Source organism: Marmota monax, unplaced genomic scaffold (genome assembly GCF_021218885.2).
Source record: "Marmota monax isolate L192 unplaced genomic scaffold, Marmota_monax_Labrador192_F-V1.1 WCK01_AAM20220418_F8-fsc00012, whole genome shotgun sequence".
NCBI classification, from domain to species: Eukaryota; Metazoa; Chordata; class Mammalia; order Rodentia; family Sciuridae; genus Marmota; species Marmota monax.
Window position 1 is genome coordinate 31,303,831 of NW_026695227.1, and position 26,411 is coordinate 31,330,241.

Sequence of the window (26,411 nt, forward strand, 5' to 3'; positions counted from 1 at the left end):
CAACTCATGATCCTCTTGACTCAGTCTCCCAAGATGCTGGGATTTTCAGGCAGCATCTGATCCTTTTTTTTTTTTTTTTTTTTAAAGAGAGTGCTGAGAGCCACTGCCGAGTCTGTATGGCCCCTGGCATTTTGCCAACAGTATTGATTGACAGGTGAGGCATTACTATCCGCCTCTGCCGCAACTTTTGAGTTCTCGCACTATTTTGGAGTTCTCATGGGGATTTCCGGGGATTCCCCGAGAGTTCCCATTGGTTGGGGAAGTGCAGGAGGAGGGATTTCCGGGAGAGATATTTCCGGCTGGGGGTTCCTGGACAAGCCTCCTGGCGTTCGGGAGGATTCCCCGGGAGCTGTGTGAAGTGTTTTCCTGCAGTTTAAAAATAAAGTTTGTTCCTGCTTCAGTGGCTCGTGATTTGTGCCCAGCCAGACTGCGGCAAGAGAGAGATAATTTTTTCATATTTATTTTTTAGTTTTCGGCAGACACAACATCTTTGGTTGTATGTGGCGTTGAGGATCAAACCCAGGCCGCACACATGCCAGGCGAGCGAGCTACCACTTGAGCCACATCCCCAGCCCAGCATCTGATCCTTAATTTAATCATATCATCAAAGATTTTTTTCCCATGTAAAGTGACATTTGCATATCCCCAACTATTAGGCTTTGAAATCATTTGGGTGGGTGAGGGTATTCTGCCTACCATACATTGTTTGCTAATATTTTATTTGGATTTTTTTTTTTGCATATATGTCATGAGTAACATTATAATTTCACTTAATTTTTTTTTCATTTTTAAGTTTTGGGGATTAAAATCAGGGCCTACCACATGCTAAGCAAGTGCTGTACCACTGAGATACATCTCCAATTCATTTTATTTTTTATTTTGAGACAGTTGCTAAATTGCCCAGGCTGGAATTGAACTGGCACTCCTCCTGTCTCAGCTTCACAAGTAGCTGGAATTACAGACATGCACCACCACACCTGATTTAACTTTACTTTTCATATTGTCTTTAACTGGTTTTTATATCAGGGTTATGCTGGCTTTATAAAGTGTGTTAGAAATATTTTCTCATTTTACTAAAATGTTCTAGAAAAGTTTGTTTAGGATATATATATATATATATATATATATATATATAGAGAGAGAGAGAGAGAGAGAGAGAGAGAGAGAAAAGTTTGTTTAGTATATATATATATATATATATATATATATATATATATATATATATAGAGAGAGAGAGAGAGAGAGAGAGAGAAAGCCAAAATAAGCCTCTTTTTCCATACAATTTAATTCACAAATAGGAAATTTCCTATTTCACCTAAGTTTTCTAATTTACTCTCTAGCAAGTTGTACTTAATATTCTGCATTTTCTTATAACTTTTATGTCTCTAATGTATCTTTTGTTATGTCACTCCTTTCATTTCTAACAGTCTTTGTGTTTTGTTGTTGTTTGGTACTAACAATTGAAACCAGAGTGATTTACCCCTGAGATACGTTCCCAGCCTCCCAGCCCCATCTTTTTATGTGGATGGTGATAAAGCTTGAATCCAGGACTTCCTGCGTGCTAGTCAAGTACTCTACCATTGAACTATATCCCCAACCCTTTTTATTTTTAATTTTGATACAGGGTCTCACTAAGTTTCCCAGGCTGGCCTTGAATTTTGATCCTCCTGCCTCTGCTGGGACTACCAGCATGTGCCACTGGGGCTGGCACCAGAGATTGTTGAATTTTTTTTCTAGACTTCTCAAAGAATCACCTTTTGGATTTCCTATTTAGAAACTTCATTGTATTTTTTATTCATCAAAGATGCTCTGAATTTTTAAAATTTTCTTTATTCTATTTTCTCTGGGATTAATTTCTTGTTTTACCTTAACTTCTAAGTTGTCTGCTTAACTTAGTCATTTTAAACTTTCTTTTCTAACATAGGTTATAAATGTAAGTACTGCTTTAGTTATATCCCACATGCTTTTGTACATAGTGCATTTGTTCTAAGTATTTTCTAATTTCTACTACTATGACTTCTTCTTTGACCTATGAGTTATTTTTCAGTTTCCCCCTTATATTTGGATTTTTCTTTTTCTTTTTTTTTTAACCTTTATTTTATTTATTTTTACGCGGTGCTGAGGATTGAACCCAGGGCCTTGCACGTGCTAGGCAAGCACTCTACCGCTGAGCCATAACCCCAGCCCTGGGTTTTTCTTTTAAAGCCAACTTTTTCTTACTTATTTGTGGGATATGTGATATCAATTTTTTTTTGGGGGGGGGGCGTAAGTCCCAGGGATTGAACTCAGGGCCACTCAACCACTGAGCCACATCCCCACCCCTATTTTTTATTTTATTTAGAAACAGGATCTCACTGAGTTGCTTAGTGCCTCATTTTTGCTGAGGCTGGCTTTGAACTCAAAATCCTCCTGCCTCAACTTCCCAATCCCCTGGGGTTACATGATATCAATTATTTTAAGTCTTCTTTTATAACTTACAGTGTCATCAGTTTTGGAAAGTGTTCTATCTGTACATTTGGAGAATATATATTTTCCAGTTTCTTATAAATATACATTAGATGAGGCTAGGGGCATACCTGTAATCTCAGCAATTTGGGAGGCTGAAGCAGGAGGGTTGCAAGTTTGAGGGCAGCCTCAGAAAATTATCAAGGCCCTAGTCAACTTAGCAAGACCCTATCTCAAAATAAACAATAAAAAGGGATGGGGATGTGGCTCAGTAGTGAACAACTCTGGGTTCAATCCCCAGAACAAACAAACAAACAAACAAAAATTCATTAGATGAAACTTGTTTTCATGTTGTTTAAACAAACTTTTTACACCTTTAGTGCAGTTTTGTTGACTTATCTTTTAATTATGTTTCTTTCAATTTCTCCTTGTACTTCTGATATTTTTTTTCTTCATGTATTTTCAAGCTTTATTAGGAGCTTAGTAGTACATACAAGTTCAGAATTAATATGTAACAATATTTTTTTGTTAACACATGATGATCCTTTTTGCCTCTAATAATACACTTAACCTTAAAGTCTGTTGTGTTACTCAGTTTTTATTGCTGTGGCAAAACAACTGAGAAAAACAATTTAATGGAGGAAAGATTTATTTTGACTCAAGATTTCAGATTTCAGTCCATTTCTTTGAGCCTGAGGTGAGGCAGAACATCATAACAGAAGTGAACAATGGAGCATCATCTCCTGATAGCCAGAGATCAGAGATAGAGAGAAATAGAGAGAGAAAGAGAGAGAGACAGACAGACAGACTCTCTCTCTTAAGGAACAAATCCCTTCAGTTAGCTCCTACTTTCTACACATCCCAATAGTCCATTCAAAATTTATTTTTTTTTTGTTCTAGATGGACACAATACCTTTACTTTTTTATTTTTATGTGGTGCTGAGGATTAAACCCAGTGCCCCACATGTGCTAGGCAAACGCTCTACCACTGAGTCAAACCCCAACTCTCCATTCAAAAAAAAAATTTTTTTTGGTACCTGGGATTAAACCCAGGAGCTTTTAACCACTGAGTCATACAGTGTCTCAATGAGTTGCTTAGGGCCTTGCTAAGTTGCTCAGGGAAGAAATAACTTATTCCACCTTCAACTCCCAAAGCTGATATTTCTTACTTAAGCTATCCCTGCACTCAACAAGTTCCCCAAAATTTGATTTCTATGTCACTATTAATTTTTATTCAATTCAACACACCATCTTCCTGCCTTAGCATCCTGAGCCACCCCATTCAAATTTTGAAGCCATCAATGGATTAATCCAATGATGAGGTTAGAGCCGTTATGGTTCAAACATTTCCTAAAAGTTCCTCTCTGAACATTGCTGCATTAGGAACCAGGCCTTCAATGCATGTGCATTTGGGGGATTTTCCAAACCCAAACCATAACAGCTATTTTGTCTCATACTAACACAACTAAATCAATCTTTGTTTGGTTAGTATTTATCTTGGTAAACTTTTTTGCCATCATTTTACTTTTTTATTTTTTAAAAGTATCTCTAACTTTTCTGTTTAGGTTACTGGAAAACTTTTTTTTTTCCAATTCATTCTAATAATCTTTGTATTTAATTTCTACTATTTTTACATGGATATTGACTATATCAATCAAGATGAATCCAGAACATCAAAAGGAATATTTGGTATGTGAGACATTAAAAAATTTAAATCAGAGGTTGTTCACATAGGTCATAGAAGAGCTGAGAGGGAAATCAGGGAATGAAAGTGATGAATCAAAGATTAACAAAAGTTAATCCACTATGAGGTCCTTCCTCTCATAGGCTGTCATAGGATATAGCTTAGTGGTAGAGTGTCCTGGGTTCAATCCCTAATGACACGCCCCCCCCAAAAAAAAATACAACATTTATACCTGGTTTTCTATAATTTTACTACTGTATATTTGAGTATAGATTTAATTTTTCTTTCAGTACTGGGGATTAAACCCAGGACCTCACACAAGTTAGGCAAGTGCTATACTACTGAATGAGATACATTCCCCCATTCCTTTTATGTCTATTTGGTACTTTTGTAAATCTTCCTGCTTATTTTTTTTTTTCTTTCTCTGTTTTTTCCCCCAGTACTAGGGGTTAAATCCAGGAATGTTCTGCCACTGAGCTGTTGAGAGCCACAGCCAAAGGGGCCCCAGCAAACTTCCAGCTGCCAGCAAACTTCCAGCTGCTGGCTGATGATTGGCTCACAGCGGCCCCAGCAACATCTAGCTGATTGGCTCCTCGGCCCCAGCAACATCTAGCTGATTGGCTCCTCTGCGGTGATGCTCATTGGACTGTTTCCCTGCCCTTTCAGACCACGGAGCTGCTCATTGGGGGACTTTTTTGGCTCCGCCCACGTGACCCAGCCAATCGGCCTCAAGAGCAGGAGGATTGTGGGAGGTGGAGAGAAGCTTGTGGGGGAGAGAGAGGCTGGGGGAAAGCCGGTGGTGGCAGTTGAGGCTCTGAGGGTTTTTCCTGAGAGACTATTTTGTTTGTCGTGTGTGGTTCTAAAAATAAAGTTAGTTTCTTTTGACAAGTGGCTCCTGATTGTGCCCAGCCAGACTGCGGCATTTGGTGGCTCGCACGGGGAGCGACTGAGGGTAAGTGAACTGCTCGCCCCTGAGGGCAGGGCGAGAGGATGGGTAGCCATTTTAAGATTCTTCTTTTGTTATTTTGTTTCACTTTTGTTTTAAGTTGCCTGTCCCTGGAGATGAGTGAGACGGAAGAAAAACCGCTCACATCTGAGGAAAAACTATTTACATCTGAGGAACAGATAGGGAGAAAGGACGGATGCCCATGTCAGGAGGATAGAAAGGCTATAATGACTTTTTGTTGTTCCCTTTTTATTTCATTCTGTCTCGGTTTTGTTTGGCGTCATCTTGTTGGGTTGTATTATAGTAGAAATATGGGATCAGAAATTAGTAAAAAACAAACTGAAAGAGTGTTAAGTAAATTGTTAGAGGAAGGAGGCATCTCAGTAAAATCAAGAACAATCAGGGCATACGTTGATACAATACAAAAATGTAGCCCATGGCTTTTTAAGGAGGAGTTGTTAAATATATCACAATGGAACCATCATGGTGAAGATTTAAAAAGAATAGAAAAGAAAAGCCCAGGGACTCTGCCAGTTGGCACATTGCCATTGTGGACGTTCATATCTTGTTTGCTTAGTCCAAAGCCTTCAGTTCAGACAATGGTAGAGGAAGAAGAAGACATAATGATTCAAGTAAAAGAGAAGGTCTCTCAAGTTAGTCAGACAGAGGAAAAGATTCAAGTAAAAGAGAAGGCCTCTCAAGCTAGTCAGACAGAGAAAGAAAGTGTAAAACAGAAAAAGCCATCAGGGGGAAAGTTACAACAGGAGACTGCTACTAACACCTTTCTATCACCAGAGGGTGTAAGTGTCCAACCAACAGCACCACCTCTACAGGAGACTGCTACTAACACCTTTCTATCACCAGAGGGCGTAAGTGTCCAACCAACAGCGCCACCTCCATATGCTGGGAGGCCCCCAACCCCCGCAGTTGATAGTTGGGATCCTGAGACAAGGTCTCAAATATTAACATGCCCTGTATTTGAGGCAGGAGGGCAGCGATTTTACCAAGTTTTAAATTTCAAAACAGTGAAGCAGCTAAAAGAGGCTGTAACAACCTATGGTCCTCAAGCACCCTTCACTGTAAGCTTGGTCGAATCCATTAACAACTTGAACATGACGCCAGCAGATTGGGCTAATATGTGTAAAGCTGTGCTAAATGGAGGACAATACCTGTTATGGAAGGTTGCCAATGAGGAATTTTGCAAGGAGACGGCTAGGCGAAATGCAGCAGCTGGTTATCCTCAGAGAAATCTAGATATGTTGTTAGGAAAGGGACCTTATGAGGATCAGCAGCAACAAATTGCATATGATCCTGGCGTATACGCACAAATTGCTGCAGATGCAATTAAGGCATGGAAGACTTTACAAGGACATGGAGGTTTACAAGGTCAATTATCTAAGGTAATACAAGGAGCTAATGAACCTTATGCTGAATTTGTAGATAGGCTTATTCAAACAGCTACCAGAGTTTTTGGGAATACAGAACAAGCAATGCCATTACTAAAACACCTGGCTTATGAGCAAGCAAATCGTTGGTGCAGAGATATCATTAGACCATGGAAACATGAAGATTTAAACACATATATTAAATTATGTAGAGACATTAATGAACAAGAGCAAGTCGTGGCAGCTGCAGTAAAACAGGCTTTAGATGCCAGAGACATTAATGAACAAGGGCAAATTGTGGCAGCTGCAGTAAAACAGGCTTTAGATGCCAGGCCAAGAACATGCTACAATTGTGAACAAACAGGACATTTTAAAAGGAATTGCCCCATTGGAGGAGGGTTTAACAAAACTAGGTATCAAAGGAGTAGAATACCAGGTATTTGCCCACGGTGCCGTAGAGGGAGACATTGGGCTAATGAATGCCGTTCTCAAACCACCATAGAGGGTACTCCATTATCAAAAAACGAACAAGGACCAGGTGTTTATCCACGATATCGTGGAGAAAGGCATCGGGCTCCATTGCCAAAAAACGGACAGGGGGGCCCAATGCTCCGGGGCCCAAAACCACAAATATACGGAGCACTGGAGGAACCCAGCAACCCCATCAGGGTAGTGCCCAGGACACATTGTCCATCAGATCCCTCATCAGACAAACCAGAGGGAGCGCAGGGTTGGACATCTGCGCCTCCGCCAGAGCAGTACTAACTCCAGAGATGGGAGTTCAAATCATTCCCACAGGGGTGAAAGGACCTCTTCCCAAAGGAACAGTAGGCTTATTATTGGGACGCAGCTCTTCTACTCTAAAAGGACTTATGATAAGTCCTGGGGTAATTGATCCCGATTATGAAGGTGAAATAAAAATTATAGCCAGTTCTCCAAAGGGTATATCAGTAATTTCACCAGGAGATAGAATAGCACAGTTACTAATAATACCCAGCCTACATGATAAATTTTCCAGTCGTACTGTAGAAAGAGGTTCCAAGGGATTAGGCTCCACAGGTGTAGATTGGGCTATGCTTTCTTTAAATTTAGATTCTCGCCCCATGCTAAAACTAAATATTCAAGGACATGAATTTAATGGGCTACTGGATACAGGTGCAGACCTTAGCATCATCTCTCGTCAAGAATGGCCAAAACATTGGCCATTACAACAAGCCACTGAAACGCTTCGAGGCCTAGGAGTGGCGACTAATCCCCATAGAAGTGCAATGGTATTAGATTGGAAGGATCCTGAAGGATGTGAAGGAACTATACAGCCATATGTATTGGATCATCTTCCCGTAAATTTATGGGGACGAGATGTCCTAGATCAATTAGGTTTGACATTAACAAATAACATCAACCAAAATGCACCCACTATTATGACTAGACAAGGTTTTAGGAAAGGAAAAAGATTAGAAAAACAAGAACAAGGTATAGCAGCACCAATACAAATAGATCAAGGAACAGACAGACATGGGTTGGATTTTCAGAAAGGGCCACTGAGACAATAAAAATTACTTGGAAATCAGAAAGACCAGTATGGGTTCCTCAGTGGCCCCTGACTAAAGAAAAGATACAAGCAGCCCATGACCTGGTCAAACAACAATTAGCAGAAGGACATATACAACCTTCTGTATCTCCCCATAATACTCCCATTTTTGTCATCAAAAAGAAATCTGGTAAATGGAGATTATTGCAAGATTTAAGAGCCATTAATAATGAGATGGTTATTATGGGACCTGCTCAATCAGGGATTCCTCAGTTGTCTGCTTTGCCAAAAACCTGGTATGTTTTAGTTATAGATATTAAAGATTGTTTTTTTTCAATTCCAATTCATCCTGAGGATAGTCCACGTTTTGCATTTACTATCCCTGCACTGAATCATGAAGGTCCTGATCAGAGATATGAATGGAAAGTACTCCCTCAAGGGATGGCTAACAGCCCAACTATGTGTCAAATTTATGTTAACAAAGTAATCCAGCCACTTAGAAATCAAAATCCTGAACTACAAATATTTCACTATATGGATGATGTATTATTAGCACACAAAGATAAAAACACATTGCTAGAATGTTATGCCACACTTACAAACTTATTAAAAAATTATAATCTAGAGATAGCAATAGATAAAGTACAATTAAATTTTCCAATTAATTATTTAGGAGTTCTATTATCCTCAACCATGGTCCGTCCACCAAAAATTCAAATACGAGTAGATCAACTCAAATCACTTAATGACTTTCAAAAGTTATTAGGAGACATAAATTGGATAAGGCCTTATTTAGGTATACCAACAGGAGAGTTGGGACCTTTATTTGATCTCCTAAAAGGTCCATCAGATCCAAATTCACCCCGAATGTTAACGCCTGAAGCAAGAAAGGCATTAAAAATCATTGAAACATATATGGAAAATATGCATTTGGATAGAATTGATATAAGTTTGCCTTTATTATTTATTGTACTACCAACAAAAAATATTCCTACAGGAGTATTTTGGCAAGAAGGTCCATTATTATGGATACATTTATCTTATTCTCCTAACACTATTCTTACTAGGTATCCTGAGGCTGTAGGACAATTAATACTCAAAGGAATAAAAGCAGCAAAGGGAGTGTTTGGAATTTCTCCCAATAAAATTATTACTCCATATACTATGAATCAAATTGATGAGTTAGCTAATGAGTTAAATACTTGGGCAATAATCATGTGTAAATCTAATGTTTCATTTGATAACCACTTACCATCTAATCCTTTATTGTCTTTTTGGTCATTGCATCCTGTAATTTTTCCAAAAATGACAAGAAAAACACCTATCATGAATGCTCCAAATATATTCACTGATGGGTCAAATAATGGTACAGCAGCAGTAGTTACCCCTGATCAAACTTTTACATTTTTAGTACCCAAACAATCAGCTCAAAAGGTAGAGCTTAATGCAGTTTTACAAGCTTTTGTGATGTTTAAAGATTCTGTATTTAATTTATTTTCTGATAGTCAGTATGTAGTTAATGCTATAGTATCTCTTGAAGATGCTGGTAGGATTTCCCCTTCTTCTACTGTTTTCTCTTTGCTTTCCACTATACAAAGTCTAATCTGGGACAGAAAAGATCCATTCTTTATAGGACATATCAGGGCACATACAGGATTGCCTGGAGCCCTTAGTTTGGGCAATGATTTAGCAGATAAAACTACACATGACATACATATTTTCTCTACACTAGAAGAAGCTATAAATTTTCATAAAAAGTTCCATGTCAATGCTAATACTTTACAAAAGCGTTTTAAAATAACTAAGGAACAAGCTAGACAAATAATAAAACAATGTCAAAATTGTGTGACCTTTTTACCACATGTTAATCTTGGAGTCAATCCTAGAGGACTGATACCTAACCATATTTGGCAGATGGACGTCACACACTTGCCAGAATTTGGAAAATTAAAATATTTGCATGTTACAGTTGATACTTCTTCTGGATTTTTGATGGGCTCCCTTCATGCCGGAGAAAAAACTAAAGATGTTATAGCTCATTGCTTACAAAATTTTGCCACTGTGGGTGTTCCAAAACAGTTAAAAACAGATAATGCCCCTGGTTATACTTCTACCTCTTTTAAACAATTTTGCTCAACATTTGGCATTACTCATATAACAGGAATCCCATACAATCCACAGGGACAAGGCATAGTTGAAAGAGCTCATCAAACTATTAAAATGTACTTATTAAAGCAAAAAGAAGGAATTGGGAAGGGGTATATATTCCCCAAAGATAAACTTAAAATAACCCTTTTTACTCTAAACTTTTTAAATTTGGATTCATCAGGACTTAGTGCTGTGGAAAGGCATATGTGTCCAAAAAATGTACATAAGCCCAAGGTACTTTGGAAGGATATTCTAACAGGACAATGGAAAGGTCCTGACCCAGTAATTGTCTGGAGTCGGGGGTCTGTTTGTGTGTTTCCACAGGGAGAACAGCAGCCGATTTGGATTCCAGAGAGATTAACCAAGGTCCTGACCCAGTGATTGTCTGGAGTCGGGGGTCTGTTTATGTGTTTCCACAGGGAGAACAGCAGCCGATTTGGATTCCAGAAAGATTAACTAAAGCGATTTCTACAGACCAAAAAGAAGATGATTTGGCTCAAATCCATAACAACTGATATCCAAAACTCCAGTTTGGCTATTCTTACATCTGCAACAGAACCAGGATGCTTTTTTCAATATCTATTTTATTATTGCCCTTTGCCATATCATGAAGTTCTATTTTGTTTTTTGAGCTCATACAGACCTAGGTTAATGTTTTGCTGATCAGTTCTATTTTTTGACTATAGAGTTTTTAAACATTGCAATGGAGATTTCACCTGTAAAAAGTTATAAGGCCTTTACTATAATGTTATGTGTTGTATGTATTATATTATGTGTGCACACTTGTGTTTTGTGTTATATGTTTGAATGTACGTATGTCCATATATCATATATGATGAGCGCTCATGATAAAATGGATCCAAATATTTTTTTTTCACGTGATTTATATGGTTTAATTTAAATTGGGTAAACAACTGTTGAGGATTGTTTTAATATGTAAACAAAAAAGAAGGTTAACAGATCTGTTTGTTTACTTTCACCTTTCCTTTTCATTATATTTAATAATTCTCTTAAAGACAATGTAAATTGTTAAGAAAATTGTTTTCTTTTAGTGCCTTCTGTAATGTTACATAATTTTTTCTTTAGCCATTATTGCCAGAATTCCTATCTTCATCCCAGTGCTGGTGAAGTCAAAGATAAAACCAATCTACAGCTTCTACAATAGCCATCACTGAACTGCTTGCAGAACTTGCCTGGACACATTGTGAGCTCACCTGTATATCCAGGAATGTTCTGCCACTGAGCTGAATCCCTAAACTTTTTATTTTATTTTGAAGCTGGCCTCAAACTTTCAATCCTCTTGCCTCAGCCTCCCAAGTCACGGGAATTAGACCTATGTACCACTGCACTTTGCTCAAATCTTCCTGCTCAATTTCATAGATGTTTTATGCCCTAGTAATATTTTTAATGATTTTCTTAGTTGTAGATGGACATTTTATTTATTTATTTTTATGTGATGCTGAGGATCAAACCCAAACTTGTGCTAGGCAAGTGCTCTAATACTGAGCTACAATCCCAACCCCCGCCTTCCTTGTCATATTTTGATCATTTTTATATAAACATGGTAAATGAGCTTAAATTCTTTTTTTTTTCCCTTTCAGTACTGGAGATTAAACCCAGGGCTTCAAGCTAATGTATTTTAAAACAGGATCCCTCTAAATTGCCCAAACTGGACTTGAACCTGCAATCCTTCTGTCTGAACCTCTAAAGTAGCTGGAATTACATACAGGTGCATGCCATTACACCCAGCTGAGCCTAAATTCTTTATCTGATCTTTTAAAACATGTAGTAATTGTGGGTGTAATTTCATAGATCCTTGTTTCTGCTAAATCTTGATCATTTTAACCTAATTTTCTTTTTCCTTAAAACTTTATTACTGAAAATACATGTAGTCTTCTGTTTAAAATATTCTCCTCCAGGGGCTGGGGTTGTGGCTCAGCGGTGGCGCACTGGCCTAGCATTTGCGAGGCCCTGGGTTCGATCCTCAGCTTCACATAAAAATAAATATTTAAAATAAAGATATTGTGTCCAACTACAACTAAAAATAAATAAATAAAAATGAAAAAAAAAATCTCCAAACGGAATTTTGTTTCTGGCAAGATGCCTTGGGCAATAGTAAGCTGTGATCTCTTTAAAATTCCAGGTTGAGACTTGGGCCACTGAGCCAGGAGGATCAAAAGTTTGAGGCCAGCCTCAGCAACTTAGCAAGACCTTGTCTCAAAATAAAAAATAAAGGGACTGGGGTTGTGGCTCAGTGGTAGAGCACTTGCCTCGAATGTGTGAGGCACTGGGTTTGATCCTTAGCACCACATAAAAATAAACAAAATAGGGCTGGAACTGTAACTTAGTGGCAGAGCCCTTGCCTAGCATGCTTAAGGCACTGGGTTCGATCCTCAGCACCACATAAAAATAAAAAACAAATAAAATAAAGGCATCTGTCCATCTACAACTACAAAATAAATTTTAAAAAATAAAGGTATTATGTACATCTACAACTAATAAAAAATAAATAAAAGGACTGGGGAAGTAGCTCCATTGTAAAGCACTCCTGGGTTAAATCCTCAGTAATAAACAAACAAATACAATTGATCAATCCTAGGTTGATTTGGGGGAGGATAGAGAGGAAGTATGAATTCTAGTTTCAAACTTTTGTGACTGCCAGTCTGTTGGTAGGCATTCTAAGAGAAGATTTTTTTTTTTTTCTTCTCCATCTTCCAGATCTAAGACAAAAAACAGTAAGTTCCTTTTCTTTCTTTTTTGATTTAAAGAAAGGATCTGGCTATGTTGACCAGCATTCTGGAACTCCTGGGCTAAAGCCATCCTTCTACCTCAACCTCCAAAGTAGATTGGGACTATAGTGTACCCCATACTCAACTCAGTAAATTCCCTTTATCTTTATCTTTGTCAGTATTAGTCTTAGTATTTACTGAGACTATTGTCTGTCAGAGGTCCCAACTGTATGCAGAGTTCTTTCTTTTGACATCTTACTTCACTTAAATCCCAGGCTTATCACTTATTCCCCCCATGCTTGTGTCTGGTCAGAATTCAAATTCTGCCAGACATGGTGGCACACCTGTAACGCCCTCTACTTGGGATTTTTTTGTCAAAAGAAAAAAATCAAGCTCTAACTCTACTATCTTAAAAAACAAGCAAAATTCAATCCAAGTGGATTGTGGATCTAAATGTGAAAGGCAAACACAATATGGAAAGATATTTCATGGCCTTATGGTAGAGAAATTTTTAAAATTTTTTAGTTGTAGATGGACACAATACCTTTATTTTATTTATTTTTATGTGGTGCTGAGGATCAAACCCAGTGGCTCACACATGCTAGATGAGCACTCTGCCACATCACCAGCCCCAGGAAATATTTCTTAACTAGAACACAATTCCAAAGATATGGAATAATATCACATATATGAAAATTCCATACAAGAAGAAAAAAAAACTTTTAAGCAAATTCACATATTAAACATCATTTAAAGACAGAGAATGGTGAAAATGCAAGATAACTATAAGTGAAAAAGAGGAGGAAAAAAAAAAAGATAGAGGAAGGATGCTAGTGAAGAATCCTGAGAGTGAATTGGAGTAACTAAAGAAAAACAAAATTCATTCTAAGTCTAAAAATACTTAAAAAAAAAAAAAAGTAAATGGCCAGATTATGTTACAAACTTCACAGAAGAGATTTCAAAGTTGCCAAGTCTTGCAAGAGCAGCTGCTATAGAACCAAACCTGAGTTGCAAAGGGACAGATGCTTTTTCCAGATATGGAATTTAAAGAGACATGTATCATATAAAAGGTCACAGAAACAGATTTCTTAAGAGGGGTAGTTTTCTAGAGAAGAAAAAAAGCCATAAGGAAGCCTGACACTTTGGCACATACCTACAATCTCAGTACTCAGGAGGCTGAGGTAGGAAGATCACAAAGTCCAGGTCAGCCTGAGTAACTTAGCAAAAGACCCTATATCAAAAACAAAATAAGGGGCTAGGGTTGTGGCTCAGTAGTAGAGCACTCACCTAGCACGTTTGAGACCCTGGGTTCAATCCTCAGCACCACATAAAAATAAATAAGTGAAATAAAAGTGTTGTGTCCAACTAAACTAAAAAAATAAAATATTAAAAAATAAATTAAAAAGGGGCTGGGTTTGTGGCTCAGTGGTAGACCACTTGCCTAGCATGTTTGAGGCACTGGCTTTGATCCTCAGTACCACATAAAAATAAATAAAATAAAGGTATTGTGTCCATCTACAACTAAAAAAATTTTAAAAATAAAAAGGGCTGGAGATACCAGGCACAGTGGCGTGCCCCTATAATTCCAGCAGCTCTGGAGTCTGAGGCAAGAGAATCGAGAGTTCAAAGCAAGGCACGAAGCAACTCAGTGAGACCCTGTCTCTAAAAAAAATACAAAACAGGAGTGGGGATGTGGCTCAGTGGTTGAGTGTGTCTGAATTCAATCCTCAGTACCCAACTCCCAAAAAAAAGGGGCTGGAGAGAGTTCAGAGCTAGAGTTCTTGCCTGGCATGTGGAGGCCCTACGTTCAACCCCCAGTACTACAAAATAAATAGACAATTTATTAATTAAAAAAGAATTCTCCCTTGGGAAGCTTCAATTTATATAATTCAAATATAAATTTAATCAAGGAGGGAGACTTGTGTGTCACTCAGTAGTAGAGTTCTTGCTAAGCATGTATAAGGCCCTGGGTTCAATCTTTAGCACCACAACAAATAAATAAAAATAACAATAATAATAGTCATAATAAGGGTATTGAAAACAAGAAAACAACTAATAGGATGAAAATGGTATAAGGGAGGGCTGGGATTGTGGCTCAGCAGTAGAGCACTGGCCTAGCACATGTGAGGCCCTGGGTTTTATCCTTAGCACCACATAAAAATAAATAAATAAAGGTATTGTGTCCAGCTACAGCTAATATATATATATATATATATATATATATATATATATATATATATATATCTCAAAGCAACCTAAAAAAATGGCTGGAGATGTATAGCTTAATGGTAGAACACTTGCCTAGTATGTATGAGGCCATGGGTCGATATACATACACACACACACACAAAATTTCCAAACACTTGGAGACTAAATAACATTCTTTTAAATAAACTATTGGCCAAAGAAGGGAAATTAGGCTGGGCACAGAAGTCCCTCTTGTAATTTCAGTGATGGGGAGGGTGAGGTGGGAGGATTCCAAATTTGACAACAGCCTCAGCAATTTAGCAAGACATTGTCTTAAAATAAAATTTAAAAATAAAAAAAGAAAGAAAAGAAAAACCCCACACACCAGGAAATTAGAACATATTTTGAATTGAATGAAAATGGAAATTAAGCATTTTCATTTGGAGGGGGGGATTTGTGGAATAAAACACTGAAAAGAAAAAATATCTCAAAGCAATGACCTCAGCTTCTACCCTTGAACAAATTAAATGCAAAATAAAAAGTATGTAAGTGAAATAATAAAGATCAGCATGAAATCCATAAAAATATAAAACAGAAAAGCTGGGCGTAGTGGTGCACACCTATAATCTCAGCAACCCAGGAGATTGAGGGAGGAGGATCCCAAGTACGAGGAGAGTTTCAGCAATTTAGCAGAAAAACAAATTTTAAAAGGGTTAAAATGTAGCTCAGTGGTGGAGTGCCTTGGGTTCAATTGCTAGTACACACCACACACACATAAACACACACACACACAGGGGAAAAAAAGAAAAGAGAAAAGCAATTAGAATATCAGTGAATCTAGAAATTAATTTTTTGAGATTAATAAGTTTATAAACTTCTATACAGAAAGAGAGGACAAATTACCAATATCAGAAATTAGAGGCCTGGAAGCCTTGTGCTTAACTGAAACTTGGGGCTGAATTACTAAGGAAGGAAGGGGGAAAGGAGTGCAAGATGACAGTTGGACATCTCTGTCACATTTTCCCATTGTAAGCCTCCAGATAGGAGCCACACTGTAGGTGTTCCATTAATAGGATGAATAACTTACTCCAGTCAGAATCATGGCTCCCTCTGGGTGCTCCCATGTGATGGTACAATGCCCTCTTTCTCCTGGCCATGTCATGCCAGAGAGCTGGAGCTCTATTTTATTCATCCACGTGTCTCTCTGGCTTCCCCCTACCCCCTTTCTCAGTGAAGGGGAAATGGCTTTACACATAGTAGAAGTTCCCTTGTGAATATTTTTCTATGAGACTGCCTAATATTCTCCTAAAATGCTCAGTCAAATATTCTTGGTACTTGCTAATTAAAGTTGAAAAGCAAGGGGATTTCTTTCTCCTGCTTTCTTTATGCCTTGAGTGAAAAATACATAAGGTATTTAACATCCGACTTGTGTGGGAACCTGAACAGGACCAGTACCACAGTCCCTGTTATTGAGGTTCAGACAACCCCTGCCAGGAGCCAGTGCCTATCCACACAGGGAAGTGGTTTCTTCTAGAGGATTCTGGCTGCCAAGGCAAGAAGACCCTGGGGGAAAAAAGGAAGGAAGGGAGGAAGGAAGGAAGGAACCTAGAGTCTTTTTAAGGAAATCAGATCTTAGGCCAACATGGTGAAGATTTGGGCCTACTTTTTTTTCTATTAGGCGCAGGGTCTTTATTCTTTTTTTTTTTTTAAAGAATTTTCTTTTAATATTTATTTTTTAGTTTTCGGCGGACACAACATCTCTGTTTGTATGTGGTGCTGAGGATCGAACCTGGGCCGCACGCACGTGAGGCGAACACGCTACCGCTTGAGCCACATCCCCAGCCCGCAGGGTCTTTATTCTTGTGCCTAAGTTTTTGATCCAAACTTTGAGCTGAGTTTTCTGCAGGGTGATAGGGATTTAATTTCATTTCGTTACATGTTGCTTTCCATTTTTCCTAGCACCGTTTGTTGAAGAGGCTGTCTTTTCTCAATTGAATGTTTTTTGGCATCTTTGTCTAGTATGGGATAACTGTATTTATGTGGGTTTGTCTCTGTGTCTTCTATTGTGTGCCATTTGTCTATCCATCTATTTTGGTGCTAATATATGCTGTTTTTTGTTACTATGTCTCTGTAGTGTAGTTTAAGGTCTGGTATTGTGATGCCTTCTGCTTCACTCTTCTTGCTAAGGATTGCTTTGACTAATCTGAGTTTTGTATTTTTCCAAATGAATTTCATGATTGCTTTTTCTAATTCTATGAAGAATGTCATTGAGATTTTAACTGGAATTGCATTAAATCTGCATAATGCTTTTGGTAATATGGCCATTTTGACAATATGAATTCTGCTTATCCAGGAGCATGGGAGGTCTTTCCATCCTCTAAGGTCTTCTTCAATTTCTTTCTTTAGTGTTTGGTAATTTTCATTGTAGAGGACTTTTATTTCTTTTGTTAGATTGATTCCCAAGTATTTTATTTTTTTGAAGCTTTTGTGAATGAGGTAGTTTTCCTATTTCTCTTTCAATAGATTTGTCACTGATAGAAAGATGTTTGATTTATGGGTGTTGATTTTATAACCTGCTACTTTGCTGATTTCATTTATGAGTTTTGGAAGTTTTCTGGTGGAATTCTTTGGCTCTTCTGAATATAGAATCATGTCATAGGCAAATAGTGATAGTTTGCGTTCTTCTTTTCCTATTCATATTCCTTTAATTTCTTTCTCTGTCTCATTGCTCTGGCTAGAGTTTCAAGGACAATGTTCACCATGTTGGCCTAGGATGTGAATTCCTTAACAAGACTCCTAAAGTGCAAGAAGTAAAATCAGGAATCAATAAATGGGGTGGATTCAAACTAAAAAGCTTCTTCTCAGCAAAGAAAATACTTAATAACGTGAAGAGATAGCCTACAGAATGGGAGAAAAATCTTACCACATACACCTCAGATAGAGCATTAATCTCCAGGATATATAAAGAACTAAAAAAACTGAACACTAAAAAAACAAATAACACAATCAATAAATGTTCTAAGGAACTGAACAGACACTTCACAGAAGAAATAAAATTGATCAATAAATATTATGAAAAATTGTTCAACATCTTTAGCAATTAGAGAAATGTAAATCAAAACTACTTTTGAGATTTCATCTTACCTCAGTCAGAATAGCAATTATCAAGAATATAAGCAACAGTGTTAGCGAGGATATGGAGGAAAAGGTACATTCAACATTGCTGGTGGAAATGCAACCATTATGGAAAGCAGTATGGAGATTCCTCAGAAAACTTGGAATGGAACCACCATTTGACCCAGCTATCCACTCCTTGTTTCATACCCAAGGGACTTAAAATCAGCATATTACAATGACACAGCCACATTAATGTTTATAACACCTCAACTCACAATAGCTAAACTATGGAGCCAACCTAGGTGCCCTTCAACAGAAGAATGGATAAAGAAAATACGGCATATGTGTGTATGTGTGTGTGTGTGTGTGTAATAGAATATTACTCAGCCTTAAAAGATAATGAAATTGTGGCATTTGCCAGTAAATGGATGGAGCTAGAGAATATCATGTGAAATAAGCCAATCACCAAAAACCAAAGGCCATATGTTTTCTCTGATATGCAGATGTTAATTCACAATAAAGGGGGCTAGGGAAAAAGATTTACTTTAGATTAGGTAAAGAAGAGTGAAGGGAGGGGAGGGGTATAGGGATAGGAAGGATAGTATTAATTGGACATTATTACCCTATATACATATATGACCATATGACTGGTGGGATTCTAAATCATATAAAAACAGAAGAGTGAGAAATTATACTCCATGTATGTATGATGTATCAAAGTACATTCTACTATCATGTATAATTAATTAGAACAAATAAAAAATAGTTTCACAGAAAAGAACATCTTAAGGAGCTGGGGCTGTGGTAGAGCTCAGTGGTAGAGCACCTGCCTAGCATGGGTGAGGCACTAGGTTCGATCCTCAGCACCACATAAAAAGTAAATAAATAAAATAAAGTTATAAAAATATATTTTAAGAAAAATAAAAGAGCATCTTAAGGAAAAGCTAGTATTATATAAATATATTCCGCTGCTAAATATTCCCAATACATATCTTTCCCTCCCAGAGAGGGGATAGCTCACTAACTATGAGTAAAATGAATTATCTGTGATTAAAATTAATTAGCTCAGAAAAAAAAAGAAATTAGAAGTGATGTCACCATAAATTATACAGACAATAAAAGTAAAATAATGTATTATAATAATGTATTATTGTCAACAACTTTAAGCCAAGTATGGTAGCACATGCCTTTAATCCCATTACTCAGGAAGCTGACAGAAGGGTTACAAGTTTTGAGGCCAGCTTCAGCTATCTATTTAGTAATATCCTGTCTCAAAATAAAAAATATAAAGGGCTGGGAATGTTTGTCAGTGGTAGAGTTCCCCTGGGTTCAATCCCCACTAACAAAAACAAAAAGTTGGGTTCAGTGTTCCATGCCTGTAATCCCAGTGATTTGGGAAGCTGTGGCAGGAGGATCACAAGTTCAAAGCCAGCCTCAGCAATTTAGTGAGGCCCTGAGCAATTTAGTGAGACTGTCTCAAAATTTAAAAAACTAAAAAAGGCTGGGGATATTGCTCAGTGGTTAAATGCCCCTGGGTTCAATTCCTAATGCCAAAAAAGGAAAGAAATGGATAATCTAAATAGCCCTATGTGTATTTTCAATTGAATTTGTGGTCTAAAGCCTTCCTATAAATTAGACTCTGAGCACATATGGTCCCCTTGGTTATTTCTCCCTCTTCCTACCCAAACACTGGTAGTTTCTACCAAACTTATAAAAAGAAGCAGCACAAATTCTCAACAAACTCTTACAGAAAATTGAACAGAAGGGGATTCTTCTGACTCTCTAAAGCTAGTGATATACTGATGTCATAACTAAAGTCATTACAAGAAAACTACAGAAAATATACCTCATAAATATAGATGCAAAAGTTAATAAAATTTTAGTAAACCAAATACAAGATATAAAAAGAATAATACATCATAGGTAAGTGGAATTTATCCCCGAAATGCAAAGTTTGCTTCACATTCATAAATTAATATAATTCAGTGTATTAACAGACCTAAAGAGGAAAAACAAACAATTATCCCTATAGGTGCAGTAAAAGCTTTTAATAATACTCAGTGTCTATTCCTAATTTAAAATATCTTGACATACTAGGAAAAGCAGAAAATTTCCATAACCTGATAAAGAGCACCTTAAAAAAAAAGTGTAGCTACTATCATTACTCAATGTTAGAAGACTAAATGTTTTACCCTAATATTAAAGACAAAGCAATGGTGCTGTTCTTATCACCTCTAGGCAACTTTATATTGATGGTCCTATACCCCCTTAACAAGTCAGAAAAGAAGTTAGAATACACATGTATATGAACAGTGGAAATAAAACTGCCCCTATTAGTATATGACAGGAATGCATATGTAGGAAACCCCAAAGAATGTACCAAAAAAATCTACAACGTCTAAGAACTGAGTTTAGTGTACAAGATGGACATGTGAAAATCAATTGTATTTCTATATATTAGTTGTGAATGATTGAAGATTGAAATTAAAAAGCAATACCAGTTATACAAAAAAAAATATGAGGGCTAGCTAGGGCTGTGGCTAAGTGGCAGAGAACTTGCCTAGCACATGTGAGGCACTGGGTTTGATCATAGGCACCACATAAAAATAAACAAAATAAAGGCATTATGTCCATTTATGACTAAAAATGTTTTTTAAAAATGTTATGCTGGTTTGCAGGTACTTGGATGGAGTTGGAGAAGATAATGCTAAGTAAAGTTAGCCAATCCCCCAAAAAACAAATGATGAATATTCTCTCTGAAATGAGGAGGCTGAGTCATAGTGGGGTAGGGAGGGGTACCATGGGAGGAATAGACAAAACTCTAGAAGGGAGGGGGCATGGGGTTAGAAATGATGGTGGAATGAGATGGACATCATTATCCAAAGTACATGTATGATGACATGAATTGTATGAAGACACTTTGTATACAACCAGAGATATGAAAATGTGCTCTGTGTGTGTAATATGAATTGTAATACATTCCCCTGTCATATATAACAAATTAGAATAAAAAAATTAAAGTAAATAAATAAATAAGATATGCTGGGACTGGGACTCAAGCAGTAGCATACTTGCCTGGCATGTGTAAGGTACTGGGTTCTATTCTCAGCACTGCATATAAATAAATAAAATAAAGGTCTATCAACAACTAAAAAATATTTTTTTAAAAAATATGATATGCTGTGTTTAGTCAGCTTTTCATCTCTGTGACAAAATACCTGAGAGAAACTTATTTATTTATTTATTTATTTATTTGGTGCTGGGGATTGAGCCCAGAGGCACTTTATCACTGAACTATATCCCCACCCCTTTCTTATTTATTTTTGTTTATTCTGAATAAACAAAATTTAAAGGAAGAAAGATTTGTTTTGGCACACAGTTTCAAAGGTTCCAGTTGACCGTTGGCGGCTCCATTGCTTTGGGCCTGGTTTGAGGCAGAACATCAAGGTGGAAGGATATAGTGGAGGAAAGCTCTTACCTCATGATAGCCAGGAAGCAGAGGGAGTAAGAAAAGGTCTAGGAACAGGATAAAGTCCCCAAAGGCATGCTCCTGAGGAACCACTCCCTTCAACTCAGTTCTAACCTCTACAGTTTTCACCACCCGCCAGAGTCCTTCCAAATTATTAATCCATCAGTTGATTAACCCAAAGATGAGGTTACAGCCCTCATGACTGAGTCATTTCCTAAAAGCCCCTCCTCTGGATATTGCTGCATTGGGGACCAAGACTTCGGGGTTTTTCCAGATCTAAACTTTAACATATGCTTGGTGATGAATCTGACAAAAGAAGTATAAAGTCCTATATGTTGGAAAGTAGGCTAATTTTTCTCAGAAATGCTTTGTAGTTTTTTTCAGTGTATAGCCCTAAATAAATGGAGAAATATGCTATGTCCAGGGGTCAAAAGACAAAATACTGTTGAGATTTTAATTCTTGGGGCTGGGGATATAGCTTAGTTGGTAGAGTGCTTGCCTCACATGCACAAGGCCCTGGGTTCAATCCCCAGCACCAAAAAAAAAAAAAAAAATTAATTCTTTCCAAATTGATTAATAAAGTCAATACAATCCCAATCAAAGATATTAGTAGACATTTTTGTTTTGTTTTGGTACCAGAGATTGAACCCAGGGGCACTTAACCACTGAGCCATGACCCCAGCCTTTTTTTATGCTTTATTTTGAGACAGGGGTCTCCATCAATTGCTGAGACTGACCTTGAATCTTCTGTCTCAGCCTCCAGAGTCACTAGGATTACAAGTGTGTACCACCACATCTGGCTCAGCAGGCTTTTAAAAATGTGTATTTGATAGCATTTCACAGGCTGATTTTAAAATTCATTTGGAAATGCAAAGAGAGGAAAGCTGTGTAGATAAAGACAGTTTTTAAGTTTTATGTGTTTTAGTGTGTCACTCCAGAGAAAGAAGCCCAAGAAAAAGAAAAGGGGTGTGGGGAGAGATTGGAATAATTGAATTTCAAAATGGTAGAACTAAAACTACCTGGTTTCAAAAATAATTATAAAGACTTCAGTAATCAAGATACTGTGGCATTGGCATAAAGAAATACAAATAGATTAATATAACAGACTAGAGAAACTATAAACTCAAAGATATGGTCAACTGATTTTCAACTGAAGAGCCAATTCAATTTAATGGTGAGAGGATAGTCTTTTTAACAAATGGAGCTGCAATAATTATTTAAAAAAAAAAAAAGAACCCTGGGGGCTGGGGATGTGGCTCATGCGGTAACTCGTTCACCTGGCATGCGTGGGGTGCTGGGTTTGATCCTCGGCACCACATAAAATAAAGATGTTGTGTCCACCGAAAACTAAAAAATAAATATAAAAAAAAGAACCCTAATCTATATATGACATCATATACAAAGATTAAGACAAAGTGGATCATAGACCCAAGTGTAAAATCCAGAAGTCTAAAAGATCTAGAAAAATACATAGGAGAAATGTGCCCTTGGGTTAGGCAAAATTTGCTTACTTACCACACCAAAAGCAGGAACCACTAAAGGAAACAATAAATTGGACTTGAAACCTATATTATTTGAAAAACACTATTAGAAGAAGAAAAGGACAAGTCACAGAATGGGAGAAAATACTTGCAAATCACCCATCTGATAAAGAAGTTGTATTCAGCTAGGGATGAAGGCACATGCCTGTAATCCCAGTGACTACAGAGGCTAAAACAGGAGGATCTCTAGTTCAAAGGCAGCTCAGAGATGGGCATGGTGGCGCACACCTGTAATCCCCAGCAGCTCCGAGGCTGAGACAGGAGGATCATGCGTTCAAAGCTAGCCTTAGCAATGGTGAGGTGCTAAGCAACTCAGTGAATCCCTGTCTCTAAATAACATAGGGCTGGGGATGTGGCTCAATGGTTGAGTGCCCTTGAGTTCAATCCCCAGTACCCTCCACCCCAAAGAAGTTATATTCAGCAGGATAATCCCAGCATCAAGGAAGCTGAAGTTAGAGGATCTCAAATTCTAGGCCAGCTTTAGCAATTTAGTGAAACCCTGTCTCAAAATTAAAAATAAAAAGCACTGGGGATGTCACTCAGTTGTAGAGTGCCCTTGGGTTCTATCCCCAGTTCCATAAAAAAAGAAAAGAAAAAGAAAGGAAACTGATTGGTAGTTATCTGGGGATTAGGGTCCGTGGCAGGGAAGGCATGTAGAAGTCTTATAAAGAGGCATGAAAAACTTTTGGAGGTCATGGGTAAATTCATTAATTTAATATAATATAAAATGTGCTAGGGATGCAGCTTAGTGGTAGAGCACTTGCCTAGCATGTAGAAGTCCCTGGGTTCAATCCCCAGAATTGCAAAAGAAAATAGACATTGTTATTGTTGCTAGTTGGAACAGGGAAATTCTGCCTGAAGAGTGAGAAAGTACCAATATTTATATCTTTTTCCTCTATCTCTCTTTTTTTTTTGTTTCTAGTGCTGGAGATTGAACCCAGGACCTTGAGCATGCTAAGCAAGCCTTGATTTACTTCTTAAATGGATTCATTAATTCCTAATCTGAAGAGATTAACATCAATTTGGATCTTGTTATCCATTAGTCAGGTGAAATCATCATTTGAAGTCAATATTTTCTCAAATACAGTTAAATATCATCAACAAAAAATGAGTTCTAAAAAAAATGTACCTGGTGATGAAAAGTTAAAAAAAAAACTTGTAATCTATAAATCTTCTGATTCACTACCTACCTCTTTGGCTCGTATGAGCTGTGCTTTTTCAATCCTAGAGATGACTGTCTGTACTGAGAATGGGATTTCAAGGTAAGAGACCACTGGAACATCAAGGGTACTTCCAGGCTTTCTTCTCGTGGTCGAGGCATCATTCTCTTTTTCTGATTCAGAATCACTATCTACCTCATTTCTCATTTTGGTAAATGTTTGAAATTTTGGGTGTTTTTCTTTTATTCTTTTCCACAGAATATAGGCAAATGCTAATAAAAGTGTTTCCACTAGGAAGCCAGAAGCCTGCTCCTAGAGATTGTGACTTAGCTTACTACCAACTGATTCCTAACCATGGTATTCCAGACCCAGTGATGTCATAATAGATCTACTGTGACATTAATATTGACTCATACATTTAAAAAGTGCTTACTATATGCAGAGAACTAGGCATTCTATATGCTGTGTTGGTAGACGGGTGAAGGGGGGAGGGAGGGGAGGAAAGAATAGACAACAGGAACACTAAAAGATATAGAAGACGTAGCCCTGCTTAAATGAACTTGAAATCTAGGTGTTAGAATTCAAGATGCAATCCAGTATATCAAATGTAATTCTTGGTTCTTCTTTTCTCTTAGTTTCGCTTAAATATTTTTAAACCTGTTATAGGATAGTACTTTACAATTTTCACAGCTGTCCCTTAACTTTTCCTAGACATGTAGTAATTGGAAGATATTATTTAGATGCATATCACACTCTTCCTCCTCCTCCTCCTCTTTTTCTTCTTCTTTTTTAAGGAAATTGACTGATTCAAGTTCCATAGTTGGCTCAAAAAATCAAAAGGAATGCTAAAGGCTGCTTTCCACCTGAGAAGAGGAGTGCTTTGGGCAGCTCCTTTGATTACAGAGGAAGTGAAAGGATTTAGGAGGCTGGAGCAATTAAAGGATAGGGTGTTTTGTTCACTGTGTAGCTTTATTTTTTAATTTAAAATGTATAAAAGTACAGAAAATAATATAACAAATCGCTATGTACTTATCACCTAGAGTGAACAAATATTTTGTCTTAGTCAATTCTGATATTTTGTTAGTTTTCTCTTTAGTTTTGCTTCAGATATTTTTAAATAAAGGAAAGTATTAGAGAACTGACATCCCCTTTGTTGTCCTCCCCAGATTCCTTCCTTCCCCTCTTCCATTCCAAATGCAATAACAATCATGAATTTAATGTATCTGTATCTAGTCTACATAGTTTTGCATGTGTTCATAAACTATATAGTATCATTTTACAGGTTTTAAATTTTATACAAATTATGGACGTATAACAATTTCTCTATCAGAACTTCTTATTTAAGACCTTTTGGTAAATATATTGTAAAATTAGTCCTATGATGATATCTTGTAAACTTATAAAATTTATGTTTCATAATTTGTAAAAACACAATTTTGATGTTTTAAAGATAATCAGTATATTAGGGAGCAAATTACATATTTTCCCTTCTCCTTAAGATGTCATTTTCTGAGTGATTCCCTCCTCTATGTTCTCAAATCACTTGTAAATTTTTTATTATAGTATTTATCTCATTAAAATATAACTATTATTTATCCACTCCTTGGTGAGCTTCCCAAAACCAGATGCTCTACTTTTGTTTTTCTCATATTTGGCATATTTTTCATCAGTTCTCCCAGAGAAACTGAGTAAAATGTAGAGATGCATTATTATTTTCAGTATCTTTCTTTGTGGAACCTTTTTTTTTTTTTTTTTTTTTTAGTGGTGCTGGGGATTGAACCCAGAGCCTTACGCAAGTCAGGCAATCACTCTACCAACTAAGCTACCTCCCCAGCCTTTGTAGAAACTTTTTTAAACCCCAGAATACTTTGATTGTCAGACCAACTTCATTCATTTAATCAAATTCATGTTTTCTTTTTTTTTTCCATAATGTTTTCTGAAAGGACTACAATTAAGGAGCTATTTTTATAAATATGAGGTCTGATTAAAATACCTATCATTATCCAGCATTTATTTATTTATTTAATTTTGGGGGGATGATATTGGGGATTGAGCCCAGGGGTGTTTTA

At 37.1% G+C, this 26,411-nt stretch overlaps 1 protein-coding gene across 1 annotated transcript in view; it reads right to left on the bottom strand.

The window, feature by feature from the left end:
• Positions 1 to 24,549, bottom strand: part of Fam186a (family with sequence similarity 186 member A) — a 67,335-nt gene extending 42,786 nt beyond the window's left edge. Inside the window, exon 1 of the mRNA XM_046435909.1 lies at positions 24,373 to 24,549. Within this exon, the coding sequence (XP_046291865.1) occupies positions 24,373 to 24,549 (177 nt within the window). The remainder of the gene's footprint in view (positions 1 to 24,372) is intronic.
• Positions 24,550 to 26,411: the final 1,862 nt, after the last annotated feature.